General features: G+C 43.3%; 1 protein-coding gene across 1 annotated transcript in view; it reads right to left on the bottom strand.

Annotated features, from left to right (window-relative positions):
* Nucleotides 1–353: 353 nt before the first annotated feature.
* Nucleotides 354–17220, bottom strand: part of npffr1l2 (neuropeptide FF receptor 1 like 2) — a 38709-nt gene continuing 21842 nt past the window's right edge. The window contains exons 2-3 of the mRNA XM_047382338.1: nt 10636–10735; nt 354–1359 (exon numbers count right to left, since the gene is read on the bottom strand). Of these exons, the coding sequence (XP_047238294.1) occupies nt 378–1359; nt 10636–10735 (1082 nt within the window). The 3' untranslated portion in view covers nt 354–377. The remainder of the gene's footprint in view (nt 1360–10635; nt 10736–17220) is intronic.

Below are 17220 nucleotides of genomic sequence, written 5' to 3'. Positions count from 1 at the left end.
TGTTTTTCTTCTTGAAGGTAAAAGCTCTTCATAACCAAACTAAAACAGATTTGGAAAATGGGAGCCGTTTCTTGATAACAACCACCCAATCGGTGCCATCCGTTTGATTCAAGCTTGCATTTTTTACAGACATACGCAGTAACCACATAAGAGTATGCCACCCCTTCTTTTTACAATGCATGCAAAGAAGCAGTAATATTCAGCTGTAACTGCTTCAATTGGAATGTGGTCTTAAAGTGTTTAGACTGGATGTGGTCCAGAGTTGGTGGATTTTGACAAACAATCCCTCTAATAACGATGATACATAAGTTATCGTTTTCTTTACCATTACAACCTGTTATGGCTTTGTTTGGTTCATATTTTGTTAAGGTTATTACTCAGTTATCCCAAGCCTGATATACTGAAACTCCTAGAGAGCTTACCTTCTCAGAACCTTCTCCATTGCTGCTTTTCTTATGTATGGCTACCATTTCTATCCCTTGATCTGAGAGACTTGTACCTTTGTGGACCACCACACACCCCACTGTTGAGCACCTGTTTATTTCTGGTGTTTCACTCAGTTTGTTGTCATTATGGACACGGTTTCTTAGTCCCAACAGAAAGTTGCTGTGGTTGTTACTGCCATCCCTTCGTTCAGTCCCTTCACATGGTGCTTGTGCAGATCTTCTTCGCCGTCCCCATCGAGGCATTCTGCTCCTCTGCTGGGTGACGCAGCAGAATGGCTTTGTCTTGCACACTGCCTGAAAGCCCCTTTTGAAGTTCTTATTGTAGTAGCCGTAGACAATGGGATTCACACTGGAGTTGGAAAAGGCAAGCCAGTGGGCAAAGGGGAAGATGTAGCTGGTGAGAAGGTCCAGCTGGTCCCTGTCCAGTCCAGCATAGTCTGCCATCATCATGAGGGTCCAGAGGGGCAACCAGGACATCATGAAAAGCAAAGCCACCACAATGAGCATCTTTATTACCTTGATCTTTTTCTGGGATATTACTTGCTGAGCATGTCTTCTGCCTCCCGCCTCTGGTTCTCTGTTCACAACTGCAGAGGAGCACAGTTTGACACCAATGCTTACATACATCAGCGTGATGACAGTGAGGGGAACCAGATAGATGTGGGCAAAAAGAACTGCTGTGTAGACCTTTCTCATGTGGGGATTGGCAAAGTTTTCATAGCAGGTGTAAAGAGGCAACGTGTGATTAAATTCATTGTTGTAGACCATGTAATGTAAAGGAACCTTTCCCACAGTCAGTACTATTGCAGCAGGACATGTAATTGCCACTGCTAGCACCCAGATTGACACAATGGCTACCTTGGCAACAAGCAGAGTCAGCTTGGGCTGGAGAGGGTACACAATACAACGGAACCTATAGTGGAAAGGAAGAGAAGAGCATTGCAACTAATTAGTGTGGACACATAATCTTAAATATTAAGAGAAAAAAAGCTGGACATTTAAATATAGGCTCATACTGTTAGTGTTGTCTATATTATATCTCATAAAATGGTGGTGTTATGCTGCGTATCAAAGACAATATTACAGATATATCCGGACTGTCATCGTGTCCCTATCGGCATAAACCCATTTTCAGAAAAGTTGGAGAGTTATCCAAAATGCATCTAAAATGTTGGTAAATAATTTGTTCAAGCAGAGGTCTAAAACCCCAGTCCAGGAAAGTTTTATTTGTGTAGGAGGTTCTATACACCAGAATTAAATGGCAGAATTGCTTCCTTAGAAAGTAGTTGAGCTCTACAGAGTTCTGCGAATAAGGTCACTATTTGAGTCAGGTGTGATGAAGGAGAAACACATCTAAAAGTTGCAGTTACCCAGTTTTTAGGACTGAAGTTTGTGACATCTGTGTTACTTCTGGTTATTGTGGCCTTCCTACACAGTTTGCTATAATTTTGTTATTTTTCATCAGATTTCTCTAACTCTTTTGGTTAAAATATGGTCATTGGATGACTCCTCCTCATTAGTGTCAGAATTTTACAATTACATTTGCAATGTTTTCTCTTTTATGTCTTTTTCACTTGAAATAAGGATTTTTGCTGTTTGACTTTTATTGGCTTATGCCTGGTTCACACGACAGGATTTTTATGCCAATTTATGATCTGATCTTCCCTTTCTGACATGCCCCTATTATAGTGATGGCTCTTAAGATAATCCTGTGAGATATTCCTGCTGGGTGTGGTGTGTTAACAGTGATCTAGTCTGGTCGGAAGGATGTCGGGACTGCTCTGACCTTAAATCCGGGATATTTATCATGTTAGATTGTTTCGGCCCAATATCATACCGTGTGGTGTTTTCCCCGAGGACAAACTAGCATGGAGCCCGTAGAATATGACGTTATAAGATAATATAAGAGGGTTTGCGAGATTTTCCATCTGACATCTGAATGTTCGTGAGTGAAATCTGTTCGTGTGTGTGTGTTGTGCTTGCTGTGCATCTGTACACCAAACACTGTAGGACCAAACCTGTTATACCTATGATTTTATATCGTCATATGTGGTGTCTCTCAGGTTTTGAAAATCAATCGACAATTTTGAAATCTCGCTGTGTGAACCAGGCATTAAAGGTGGTTTAACATATGTTATGATGGTTAACCATGGCAGTAACAGGGGACTTGTTAACATTTAGAAGCACTATCTTCAAGTCACTTAAGTCCCAAACCTTCCTTGACTTCAGCTCTTAATCCCAGTTAAATTGAAGTACAGACATGATGAGTGAGTGTTGTGTGAAGACCGAGGTGGAGCAATCAATCATGAGCTTTATCTTCCTTCGATCATCAAGGGAAATCTAAGGTCCTTAGCAGAGAAAATGGATCAGCTTAGATCTCTGACAGAGAGGGGGTAAAAATATTGAGAATACAGTATGTGTTTCTCCAAAGTATGGATGAAGGAAATTGTTACTTTATGCATTTGTACTTGAAATTTCTGCACAGAGCTAATTTATTGCTTTGGTGGATGTAGGAGGTCATGAATAAGAATGGTTTTTGATGGCTTCGGAGACCAATATTGATCTCATACACTGTCAGCACAGTCTAGGCCTAGAATACTTGAATGTTATCACAATGTTTTCCTACAACCATGTAGAGTTGTATTCACATTAAGAATATCTTCATTTTGATGATTCATTTTGGTAGTTTGGCACCAACCTATTTGTTTAGAAAAGAAAAAGGCTGAATCCCATTTCAGCACTTTAGAAGATTTTCCCAACTCATTTCTTTGCATGGCTTTTGAGCACCTAACAATAGATATTTTTTAAAAGAGTTAGAGCAACACTTGATGACACTGAGTGAGCTGAGTGTCTAATTTATGTCGACTGATAAACCACTAGCTCTAAAAACCATGTCAAAATGGGCAAATAAGAAAAACATGACAAAAATAATTTTCTCTGTTTTATGTGAACAAAGAAATTAAACAATTAAATGTGGTTCTGTTACAGCCTGAGGCCATTTCATTTGCATAAGACTGTGCGGTTGCAGGTTGAGGATTTTCTGGCCCACCTATGTAGTTACATGTCTGTGATTGGCTGATTTTTCCTAACTCCTCCTGAGGAAACATCCTTCTGGAACCTGATTGGACTGGTCATCTCCGGCTCCTCCAATCACAGAAGAAGCCCTTCTATTTAAACTCAGCTCACCTTTCACCAAGCGTGACTGTGATTTAATCTGAGCATCTTGCCTCTTTGTTGGGTGTCTAATGAAAATGTTTGCCCTTGGCTTTTATTTCAGTCCTTTTGGTTAATCATTCTTTTGGAAATTGAGTCTTAGGTAAACTCCATCTTAGACTTTGTTCTATTAGAGACCGTCCTTGTTTCACCTGATGTTTTTTTATTTATTAGAGATGTTTGTAAACCTCAACTGATGGTTTGTACGAGTTCTAGTACCCTCCTTTTGTTCTCCTTTGTTCAACACCTGAAACTGACGGAACAATAAATTGCTTTTTATTTTAAAAACTACCTACATCTGGTTTAAAGTAACTTTCCCTTTTTCCTGGCTGAGCTGGGTTGTAACAGGTTTATTCAACATAAAATCCTCCTCATTAAAAAGTATTTTAGTAAATGACTAAATTATTAATCTCATAATGTCTTACAAAAACCTGACTGTGGCAAGGATTTGTTATTAGAAATGAGTCAGCTCCTTCTAATGATGAACATTTTCCCCATCCTTGAAACACTGGCTGAGAAGTATGGTTCTTTAACTCTCGGTTTTTCACATTCATATTGCACAGCAGAAAAACCTCCTATTTTGTAGTTTTATAGCATCCTTATGCCCTTTTTATCCATTTTTAAAACCAACAAAGGTATACTTAGCCCAGTAACTCTGTGTTTAACAGTGTCTATTTCACAGAAAAGGCCATGGAGGGAGCTTTTGTTAAAGTTATTTCTGTGTACCTTCTTTTTTGTAGAAAGTACACCTGGACAAGTGTTTCTGTGTTTTGTCTTTTTTTAGTTTTCTCATGCCCTAGTCAGTTGTTCCAGATTGCGGGTCAAATTGAGTCAAGTTTTGCTAAAGGTTTCTACTGTCACAACATGCTAACATGGGAGAAGGGATTGCTTAAAAGTTTTAGTGTTATTTTAGTTTATTCTGATATTAATAACATGCATTTATCCATTGCTCCAATGCACAAAATTAACAAAAAAACATATCCGAATAGGGATGGGTAGAAGTAAATATCTTGTATAGTCCCAGCTCTGTCCTCAAAACTCAAATATCTGCTTCCTTCTAAAGCTGCAATAAAAAAAAGTGCTTATATTAGTTTTTTTAAATGTTATCAATGAAATATTTTGCAAAAATAATTTTTTTGTATCTCTTGTTGAACTGGTGTATCGTGTTATTGTTTTAGTTCTTGATTCAAGTAATTCCATTTCTTTACTCCACTTACAGTAACACCAACGCTTTTTAATGAAAACAACACAATCCTCTTAGATTATGTTTGTGTTTCCCTTTCAATAAACTGTCTTTAAATATTTGCAGGTAATTGTTTGTTTCTGGCCTTGAATAGAATCTGCAGTGTTTGAAAGTCCACAAAATCATGAACTTTTGATTGAATGAAAAGTGGGTAAGTGTGACCTCAATATCCAGCATTATTAATGATTCTTATTGTCCTTTCTTGCAAGATGATAAAATTAATGACCAGTATATTGTATGTAGTAATTTTTGATCCAATAAATACTTGGCTTTGTATAAAATCGCCAAGCTTTTAGATACTTTATTTTGTATGTGTTTTATATAACTTTTTCAATATAGTTTTTCATCAATTATGACTCCAAGAAATGTATTTTCTTTTACTCTTTTAATATCAGCACCTTCAAATTTTACTTCATCTGCCTCTTTAGAGTTTCCAAAAAAGATTATTTTTGTTATATTCAAATTTAATGATAATTTGTTTTGAGTGAACCACCATGTTCATTTATTCATTTCTATTCCTATGTCGTCTATTAATTACTTTAGGCTTTGACTCACGCAAAACAAATTTGTATAATCAGCAAACAACACTGCTTTAAAGACTTTAGAGACATTGCACAGGTCATATATAAAATAAATAGTTTTGGGCCCACTACTTTCCCCTGGGGTATGCCACAGACAATATCCACTTATGAAGAACAAAAATGTCTAAGTCTTACAAACTGTTTCCTATTTTGTAAATAATTTCTTATCCATTGTAATGCAATACCCCTTAATCTTTATCTTTCCATTTTTTCTATTAACATGTTATGATTTATTATATTAAATGCTTTTTTTGTAGGCTGAGCAGAAGCTCAGGAGCCTGAGCTGGTGCGGAAGGTCGAGAGATATCGACTAGAAATAGTCTGGCTCGCCTCCACGCACAGCGTGGGCTATGGAACCCATCTCCTTGAGAGGGGTTGGACTCTGGAGTGGCCAACGGGGAGAGGCGGCGGGTTGGTGTGGGTTTGCTTGTTGCCCCCCAGCTCAGCCGTCTCGTGTTGGGGTTTACCCCAGTGGATGAGAGGGTCGCATCCCTGCGCCTTCGGGTTGGGGATAGGTCTCTGACTGTGGTCTCGGCCTATGGGCCAAACGGTAGTGCGGAGTACCTGGCCTTCTTGGTGTCCCTGTCGGGGGTGCTGGATAATGCCCTTCCCGGGGACTCCATTATTCTGCTGGTGGACTTCAATGCCCACGTGGGAAACGACAGTGACACCTGGAGAGGCGTGATCGGGAGGAATGGCCTCCCCGATCTGAATCCAAGTGGTGTTTTGTTATTGGACTTCTGTGCTAGTCACGGATTGTCCATAATGAACACCATGTTCAAACATAAGGGTGTCCATCAGTGCACTTGGCACCAGGGCACCCTAGGCAGGAGGTCAATGATCGACTTTGTTGTCGTATCATCAGACCTTCGGCTGCATGTTTTGGACACTTGGGTGAAGAGAGGGGCTGAGCTGTCCACTGATCACCACCTGGTGGTGAGTTGGATCCGCTGGAGGAGGATAAAGCCGGACAGACTTGGCAGGCCCAAGCACATAGTGAGGGTCTGCTGGGAACGCCTGACGGAGCCCTCGGCCAGGGATGTATTCAACTCCCACCTCCGGGAGAGCTTTGACCAGATCCCGGGGGATGTTGGAGACATAGAGTCCGAGTGGACCATGTTCTCCGCATCTATTGTTGATGCTGCTGCCCATAACTTCGGTGGTAAGGTCTGCAGTGCCTGTCGTGGCGAGAATCCCAGAACCTGGTGGTGGACACCGGCAGTAAGGGATGCTGTTAAGCTGAAGAAGGATTCCTATCGGCTGTGGTTGGCTTGTGGGACTCCTGAGACGTCTGACGGGTACCGTGAGGCCAAGCATGCAAAAACCCGGGCCTGGGAGGAGTTCGGTGAGGCCATGGAGAAGGACTATCGGTTAGCCTCGAAGTGATTCTGGCAAACCGTCCGGCGCCTCAGGAGGGGGAAGCAGTGCTTCGCCAACTCTGTGTATAATGGGGGTGGGAGGCTGCTGACCTCGACTGAGGACATTACCGGGCGGTGGAAGGAGTACTTTGAGGATCTCCTCAATCCTGCCATCACGCATTCCCTGGTGGAAACACAGGCTACGGACTCGGGGTTGGACTCCTTCATCACCCAGGCTGAAGTCACCGAGGTGGTTAAAAAGCTCTGCGGTGGCAAGGCTTCGGGGGTGGATGAGATCCGCCCTGAGTACCTCAAATCTCTGGATGTTGTGGGGCTTTCATGGTTGACACGCCTCTTCAACATTGCGTGATGGTCAGGGACAGTGCCTCTGGACTGGCAGACTCGGGTGGTGGTCCCCCTTCATAAGAAGGGGGATCGGAGGGTGTGTTCCAACTACAGGGGGATCATACTCCTCAGCCTACCTGGTAAGGCCTACGCCAGGGTATTGGAGAGGAGAATCCGGCCGATAGTCGAACCCTGGCTTCAGGAGGAGCAGTGTGGTTTTCGTCCCGGCCGTGGAACACTGGACCAGCTCTATGCCCTCTACAGGGTACTCGAGGGTTCATGGGAGTTTGCCCAACCGGTTCACATGTGTTTTGTGGACCTGGAGAAGGCATTCAACTGTGTCCCTCGTGATGCCCTGTGGGGGGTGCTCCAGGAGTATGGAATCAGGGGCCCTTTATTAGGGGCCATCCGGTCCCTGTACGAGCGGAGCAGGAGTTTGGTCCGCATTGCCGGCACTAAGTCGGACCTGTTCCCGGTGCATGTTGGACTCCGGCAGGGCTGCCCTTTGTCACCGGTCCTGTTCATAACTTTTATGGACAGGATTTCTGGATGCAGCCAAGGGCCGGAGGGGATCTGGTATGGGGACCAGTGGATTTCGTCTCTTCTTTTTGCAGATGACATGGTCCTGCTGGCCCCCTCTAGCCAAGACCTACAGCATGCGCTGTGGCGGTTCACAGCCAAGTGTGAAGCGGCTGGGATGAAGATCAGCTCCTCCAAGTCAAAGGTCATGGTACTCGACCGGAAAAGGGTGGCTTGTCCTCTTGGAGGGGTTCCTGCCTCAAGTGGAGGAGTTTAAGTATCTCGGGGTCTTGTTCACGAGTGAGGGAAGAATGGAGCGGGAGATCGACAGACGGATCGGTGCGGCTGCCGCAGTAATGGGGGCAGTGTGCCGGTCCGTTGTGGTGAAGAGAGAGCTGAGCCGAAAAGCAAAGCTCTCAATTTACCGGTCGGTCTACATTCCTACCCTCACCTATGGCCACGAACTTTGGGTCGTGACCGAAAGAACGAGATCCCGGATACAAGCGGCTGAAATGAGCTTCCTCCGTAGGGTGGCTCCCATCCGGGAGGGGCTCGGAGTAGAGCCGCTGCTCCTCCACATCGAGAGGAGCCAGTTGAGGTGGCTCGGGCATCTATACCGGATGCCACCTGGACGCCTTCCTCGGGAGATGTTCCAGGCACGTCCCACTGGGAGGAGGCCCAGGGGATGGCCTAGGACACGCTGGAGGGACTATGTCTTTCGGCTGGCCTGGGAACTCCTTGGGCTCCCCCCGGAGGAGCTGGAAGAGGTGTCTGGGGAGAGGGACGTCTGGGTGTCTCTGCTGAATCTGCTGCCCCCGCGACCCGGATAAGCGGAAGACGATGAGTACGAGTGCTTTTTTTAAATCTATAAACTGCCCAAGAGTATTATATTTTTTTATCAATGCTATTTGTAATTTCTTCAACGGTGTCCATTAAAGCGAGTGTTGTAGACCTGCGATTCTTTCATTTCTTCCACTTCCTCTGCTGGATACATCCTTTTTGGCCCCATTTTGGCCGCTTACGCCGGTTGCTTTGGGTCAGCAGCTGTAAGCCATGTCAGCTGTTAGCCGCACTGGTAGTCTGTGCGCCGGCTGTGCCAAAGTAAATATTCCTTATGTATTTTAGAATGATTTAACTTAGAAAGTTAAAGACTTAACGCAATAAGCCGGCCTTCCTTAGACAGACAAATAACTTTAGAATGATATGACCAACTGACTATGATTATATTATTTTGGAGGCCTTGATCTGGGCCCATTCCTCCTCGTACTCTGTTCATTCTGGCCCGGGTAGGACCCTTCGCCTCCTCAACTGTGCTCTCTGGTGGCCCTCAATGAGTCATGATGTACATGAGTTTGCTTCGACTTGTGACGTTTACTCTTGAGCCAAATCCTCTACCCAGCCTCCTGCGGGGGACTTTCAACCCCTTCCTGTCCCTAGGTGCCCCTGGCCCCATGTTGGGCTCAACTTGTCACCGGTCTTCCATTGTTGAATCGTCTCGACACCGTTCTCACCATTGTGGACTGGTTCTCTAATACAGTCCACCTTTACAGGGAGGCTTTTCAGGGCCTCCCTTCAGTCAAACAGTCTGCATAACTCCCCCTGAGCATGTTGTGCAATTGCGTGGTTTCCCCAAAGAGATTGTGTCAGACAGAGGACCCCAATTTACCGCAAGGTTCTGGAAGGCTTTTTGTCGTCTAATTGGGGCCAGAGGAAAGGCTGGGAGACGTCCCGGCCAGTCTGCGGATGCACACCAATGGTCAAACTGAATGAGCCAACCAACAACTGGGTCGCTTTTTAAGATGCTTTGCTTCTTCTCAACCGTCCCAATGGCCTCGCTACCTATTTTGGGCGAGAGTTCACCTGGTCTTCCATGTCTCTCACCTCAGGCCTCCTGTTACATCCCCGCTGGCTCCACCACATTCCTCACCCCCTCCACCCAGGATAACTGATGGAGGTCTTGCCTGTAGTGTTCATCGGATTCTGGATTCACGTCATTGGGGACGGGGACGGGGACGTACTTGGTAGACTGGGCTGGCCATGGCCCAGAGGAGCGTTCATGGACCAAATTCTTTACCCAACATTTTAGGAAATTTGGTATGCATGTTATTTGAAACAAGCACACACAGTGCAGGTCCAAAATGCTGTACAAAAGGGACAGACAGTGAAGTTAATATCATCAGTACTGTCTTCAAGACTTGAAGAGATTTGGGAAAAATAAATAAACACAAATTTTTAAGACAAATGGTGGCAAAAGGTCCTAGAAAAGGTTAACGAAGCTTCCCCTTCTGCTAGTCTGTCATTCATGCAGTGTAGAGTTCTGCACAGGATTCACTTTACTAAGGTCAGACTAACAAAACTTTTAAACATATGTATTGCTTGTAGCAGGTGTTCCCTTTTCCCTACCAATCACATACACGTTTTTCTTCTGCCCAAAGCCGAGCACATTTTGGTCTTCCTTTTATGAAACAATGTCAATAGCGATAGGTCCCAGCCCTCTGATCTCACTATTTGGTGTTTCAGAGCAATTTGACAGTTTTTCTTCCAGAGACAGAAATGTGGTTGCATTCACTTCTCACCTCCCCCCTAATGAGAGACTTATTGTCCTTCCTCTATATGAAGAAAATAAAATACAGTTAAAAGAGGTGTTTTGAGCTTTTCAACAAAACCTGTGTTGTCAAACTTCAATTCCATTTCATCTCTGGCGGACTGAGGAGAGACAAGTGGAACTATCTCAACATACAACTCCTACAACTGGAGTATACACCAGCTTGATCTTAAGACAGATGAGGTTAGACAATCCTTTATTTTGTACTTGTAGCTTAACATACAGGATCTGGCTACTTTCTCAGTTCCTTTTAATCATTCTAGTTTATTTATATTGTACTCCCTATTGTACAATATATTGGACTCCAGCCACCTCACAGACTTACCTTTCAATGGCAATCGCTACCAGGGTGAAGACTGAGGCTGACACAGACACGCCCTGCACAAATCCACTCATCTTACACACTGTGTTGGAGAAAGGCCAACCTATAGGAAACAAAGAGAGAAAAGAAAACATGTCTGTTAGAAAAATACACATATCTTGTTTTTTCTTTTTTTTTAAATATAAACACATAAAACATACAAATCAGCTTTAAATACTTTAAATTAGTCAAGCAATAATTACAAACAAAAATGTTTAGGTTGTATTCAATTGAAATTGGCAATGTGAGCACAGTCTCCTGACATGTTTTTGTATGTGGAACAGCTGTTATTGTAGAGCATGGGGCACTGTGCTAACGTGGCGGCACATTGAGATTAAAATAAATTCACATTGACCTCAGGTGAAGTACGATTGCCGCTCAAAGGCAAACAACACTTTCCACACAGTTGCACGCAGAGAAAGGCTGAGGTACTTCATATGTCAGTATAGTAACCTTTCATAATAATATTCTTAACGCAAAGTGCACAGTCAGGAGCTCTTACAGTAACATAGCCCACACTCCAGTGCTTCAGCCAAAGTGCAATAAACAGTAGTGACTTTACTGTGATGATTACATTTTTAAATACTTTGGACGTTTTATGTTTTCATGTCACCATGTTGTTTCTGCCAAGTCTCTCTCTCTAAGCAGCCTTATTCAGTCCACCTGAGCCATGCCTAATTGTCTTCCTGTCTCACTTGTGCACAACTCTTCCTAGTTTCTGCCACATTGTCATCACCCTTGTGCCATAGATATCCAGCAGTCTTTCCCTGCCCTTGTTATTGACCAGGTTCATGTCCACACATTATTCCTTCCTTGTCTTGCCCATGATGGATTTTTACTGCTTATCTTCTATCACCATTTCAGCTGTAGAAACATCTTAAGGATGATCAGTTAAAACAGTATGTAACTGAGCTCAATTTTGTGTTTCATAGCAAAGGCTGTGAATGCTTACCAAGTTGTGATTTCTTAGTTTTCTGTTTGTAATAAATTTGCAACAATCTAAAACCTCTTTTACATTATCATAATTAGGTATTGTGTGTAAACTTTTGAGGAAAGAGATTAATTTGGTACCACTTAGAATAAAGCTGTAACATTACTAAATGTTAAAAAAGTGCAGCGCTGTGAATATTTTCCAGATGCATTGTAGAGCTCATCATTTTATTGCACTAGGGATGATTGACCTCTTATAAATGTTTTTTGTTGCCATTGGGACCCTATATGCTTTTTTGAGCTCAAAGGTTGAAATTGGCTACTATCTGCTAAAATATTTCTTGCTGTCTTTCCATTCCCAAAAGGTTGAGACAGAGCTTCCTGTGGTTTGCCCACTGTTTTGCCTGCCGTTGAAACTATTCTAAGAAGTTTGTTTTTTAGTCTACAGCTCAAATGACCCTACCATGCAGGGAGATGAAAAGTTAAAACAGTCTCAACAACCATTATGTACACAAGCTCTAAGGTTTGATGTCTGACCCCAAGACCATTCAGTTTTCTTAAAAGACAGAGTCTCTGTGAGCATTTCTTAAAAATATAGTCAGTATTTTCAGCAAAGCTGAGCTGACTATCCAGAAATATGCATAGGTATTTAAAATTTGCCACAGTTTCAACAGGTGGCCATCAAGTGAAACTGACTTTACCTTAAAATCTTGTCTAGGACATATAATTAATTATTTTGACTTGGCTCCCTTAATGTCTAGCTTGCTCTGACAGCACCTTGTCTCCACAGTCTTTGTTTAAGATATAGATGAAAGAACACAGCCTTATATGTGTATGTATACATACACTCACCAGCCATTTTATTAGGAACACCTTGCTAGTACCGGGTTGAACCACCTTTTGCCTTCAGAACTACCTTAATCCTTCGTGGCATGGATTAAACAAGGTACTGGAAACATTCCTCAGAGAGTTTGGTCCATATTGACATGATAGCATTATCCTGCTAGAAATAACCATCAGAAGATGAATTCTAGAATTGTGCCGCTCAAGGTGGCAGCAGGTTGGTGTAGCTCCGTTACTTTTGATTCTGATTTATTCTTTTTTGGGAACTATTCCTCTTGTGGTGGATACAGTTGATTTTTTTTGGACGACTGTCCACTCCGGTGTCGGATGCTGTGCACCTTGGAGGATTTTTCTTAATACTTTTTATTTTTGGACATTTGTTATGATGCATTGTCATGGCAATGGGGTTGTTTCTTACAATTGGGAGCAGCTGATTAATATCTCAAAAGCTCAAATAATATTTCAACTACAACCCCAAATCCCTGATGAGTTGAAAAGGAGACGCCGTGGATGCAGAGCAGGAGCTAAGAGAAGAGAGAGAAGGAGGAAGTTCAAACCATCTCTTCCGTCAATTATGATGGGCAATGTGAGATCGTTGGGAAACAAGTTGGATGAACTCCAAGCCCTACAAAGGACCCAGCCAGAGTACCGGGCATGCAGTATTATGTGTTTTACTGAGACATGGCTGCAGGATCATATCCCCGACTCCAGCGTCTCTCTGCCGGGCTTTTTAACCATACGAGCAGACAGAGATTTAAAGAGGAGCGGCAAATGTAAAGGAGGTGGACTGGCAGTACTTGTGAACAACAGATGGTGTAATCCAGGACATGTAACTGTGAAGTGTCATCTCTGCAGTCCAGATATTGAACTGTTGGCAGTAAGTTTTCGTCCATATTATTTACCCAGAGAGTTCACCAGTGTTATTTTGGCAACAGTTTACGTTCCACCTTCCGCTGTTGCCCACACTGCATGTGATGCCATCAGCTCAGTTGTTGTTAAGCTACAGACACAAAACCCCAATGCTTTTGTGGCAATTTCTGGTGATTTTAACCATGCTTCACTCTCTGCTACACTTCCAACGTTTCAACAGTTTGTCAGCTGCTCTACCAGAGAAAACAAAACATTGGATTTGTTTTATGCAAATGTCAAGGACTCATACATCTCTACAGCAAGACCTCCTCTAGGCAAATCAGATCACAGTCTTGTTTTTCTCTGCTTGAAATATAAGCCCCTTGTTCAGAGGCCACCTGTAATAAAGAGGACTGTGAGAAAATGGTCACATGAAGCTGAAGAAGCTCTGCAAGGTTGCTTTGAGGCTACAGACTGGGACGCACTGTGCCAGCCACATGGAGAGGACATCAATGCCATGACTGAGTGTGTAACTGACTATATAAACTTCTGTGTGGATAACACCATCCCCACCAGAACCGTGAGATGCGTCCCCAATAACAAACCTTGGATCACCAGTGACCTGAAGAACCTGCTTAACAAGAAACAAAGAGCCTTCAGAGAGGGAGACAGAGAATTATTGAGGAGAATACAGAAGCAACTTAAAGTCAAAATAAGAGACAGCAAGGCGGTGTACAAGAAGAAGCTGGAGAGCAAGCTCTAGCAAAACAATATCAGAGATGTGTGGACAGGGATGAAGAAGATCACAGGCTTCAAGCAGAAGGATGATCAGACCGATGGAGGTCTGGACAGAGCCAATGAACTGAACACATTCTTCAATAGGTTTAGTTCAGAAACAGGCTTCGCATCCTCCTCTCCTGCTCACAGCCAAATAGACATTCCACCTTCCTTTGACCCACAGGACCCACAGCTGTCCAGTAACACCTCACATTTTTTCTCTTCCACCTCAGCCCTAGACCCTTCTGCTTCTACATGTTTGCCTTCAACCATATCAGAAGATGCTGATACTTCCTTTGCTTCCCCATTCCACCTGTGTGTCTCAAGAAGTCAGGTGAAGAGACAACTGGAGAGACTGAATAGGAATAAGGCTGCAGGTCCAGATCATGTCAGCCCTAGAGTCCTGAAGGCCTGTGCAGAGCAGCTCTGTGGGATTCTGCAGCACCTCTTCAACCTTAGCCTGGCCCAGAAGAAGGTTCCGGTGTTGTGGAAGACCTCCTGTCTTGTTCCGGTACCAAAGAAAACTCACCCATCAGTCCTCAGTGACTATAGACCTGTTGCCCTGACATCTCACATCATGAAGGTCCTAGAGAGACTCCTGTTGGCCCATCTGAGTAAGCAAACAGTATACCATCAGGACCCCCTTCAGTTTGCTTATTGCTGTGGAGTTGGAGTTGAAGATGCCATCATACACCTGCTTCAACAAACCCACTGTCATCTGGTCAAAGCCAGTAGCATTGTGAGGATCATGTTCTTTGATTTCTCCAGTGCATTTAATACAATCCAACCTGATTTGCTTTGTCAGAAACTCCAGAAGACTCAGGTAGAGGTCTCAACAATCTCCTGGATCAAAGACTACCTGAGAAACAGACCACAGTTTGTGAGACTGAAGGGTTGTGAGTCTAACCAGGTAGTCAGCAGCACAAGACCACCACAGGGGACTGTACTCTCACCATTCCTTTTCACTCTGTACACCTCAGACTTCCAGTACAAGACAGACTCCTGTCATCTGCAGAAATACTCGGATGATTCTGCACTCGTGGGGTGGATCAGAGATGGACAAGAAGCTGAGTACAGGAAGGTAGTGGACCGCTTTGTAGCATGGTGTGGAAACAATCATCTCATTTTGAACGTGACTAAAACAAAGGAGATGATTGTAGATTTTAAGAGAAACAGGAATAAGTCAAAAACTATTTATATCATGGGAGAAGAAGTGGAGGTGGTGGAGGAGTATAAATACCTCGGTGTTCACCTGGACAACAGACTAGAGTGGAGATGCAACTGTGAAGCCATCTACAAGAAGGGACAGAGCAGACAGTACTTCTTGAGGAAGCTTAGGTCCTTTGGTGTTTGCAGTAAGATGCTGCATATCTTCTATAAGTCTGTTGTGGAAAGTGTGATCTCTTCTGCCATCATCTGCTGGGGAAGCCGCATCAGAGCCAGGGACTTAAAAAAGCTCAACAAGTTGATAAAAAAGGCTGGCTCTGTTCTGGGGACTCCTCTGGAACCTCTGGAGATCATTGTGGAAAGACGGATTCTTCATAAAATGAAGAACATTATGGAGAACTCTGAGCATCCTCTTCATGAGACTGTCCTACAACAACAGAGTGTCTTCAGTCAGAGGCTTCTTCAGATCTGCTGTAAGACGGAGCACTGCAGGAGATCCTTCCCGCCCACAACCATCAGCATCTACAATGGCTCTTTGAGGAAACCTTCATAATGAGCTATAACAACATTTAATTTCCCTTTGGGATTAATAAAGTATTTTTGAATTTGAATTGAATTTGAATTGAATGGGTACACTGTGGTCATAAAGGGATGGACATGGTCAGCAACAATACTCAGGTAGGCTGTGGCGTTGACACGATGCTCAATTGGTACCAAAGGGCGAAAGTCTGCCAAGAAAATATCCCCCACACCATTACACCACCACCATCGGCCTAAAACATCGATGCAAGGCAGGATGGATCCATGCTTTCATGTTGTTGACGCCAAATTCTGACCCTACCATCTGAATGTCGCAGCAGAAATCGAGACTCATCAAACCAGGCAATGTTTTTCCAATCTTCTATTGCCCAATTTTGGTGAGCCTGTGAATTGTAGCCTCAGTTTCCTAATCTTAGCTGACAGGAGTGGCACCCGGTGTGGTCTTCTGCTGCTGTAGCCCATCCGCCTCAAGGTTCGACGTGTTGTGCGTTCAGAGATGCTCTTCTGCATGGCTTGGTTGTAATGAGTGGTTATTTGAGTTACTGTTGCCTTTCTATCAGGTCGAACCAGTCTAGGCATTCTCCTCTGACCTCTGGCATCAACAAGGCAGTTGCGCCCACAGAACTGCCGCTCAATGGATATTTTCTCTTTTTTGGACCATTCTCTGTAAACCCTAGAGATTGTAGAGCGTGAAAATCCCAGTAGATCAGCAGTTTCTGAAATTCTCAGACCAGCCCATCTGGCACCAACAACCATGCCACATTCAAAGTCACTTAAATCACCTTTCTTCCGCATTGTGATGCTCGGTTTGAACTGCAGCAGATCGTCTTGACCATGTCTACATGCCTAAAGCCATGTAATTGGCTGAGTAGAAATTTGCATTAACAAACAGTTCGACAAGTGTACCTAATAAAGTGGCGGGTGAGTGTATATATATATATATATATATACACAATACAGACCAAAGGTTTGGACACACCTTCTCATTCAAAGAGTGTTCTTTATTTTCATGACTATGAATATTGTAGCTTCACACTGAAGGCATCAAAACTATGAATTAACACATGTGGAATTATATACTGAACAAAAAAGTGTGAAACGACTGAAAATATGTCTTATATTCTAGGTTCTTCAAAGTAGCCACCTTTTGCTTTGATTACTGCTTCGCACACTATTGGCATTCTGTTGATGAGCTTCAAGAGGTAGTCACTTGAAATGGTTTTCACTTCACAGGTGTGCCCTGTCAAATTTAATAAGTGGGATTTCAAGCCTCTCTGCTGCCACTCCTCTGCTGTTGATGTTAAAGGTCTAATTATCCACAGATTTCTCCTGGTCTTTACTAACAAAGACAAAAATTGCACTTCTCTTGCTTCTCCTAATCTAAGTTGGTCCTAATGCCCAATAGACACTGATAATGTTTTTTTTACTTTTTATAAATAGAAT

This window comes from Girardinichthys multiradiatus, chromosome 12 (genome assembly GCF_021462225.1).
Source record: "Girardinichthys multiradiatus isolate DD_20200921_A chromosome 12, DD_fGirMul_XY1, whole genome shotgun sequence".
Classification (NCBI taxonomy): domain Eukaryota; kingdom Metazoa; phylum Chordata; class Actinopteri; order Cyprinodontiformes; family Goodeidae; genus Girardinichthys; species Girardinichthys multiradiatus.
This window is presented reverse-complemented; position numbering and strand designations above follow the sequence as displayed.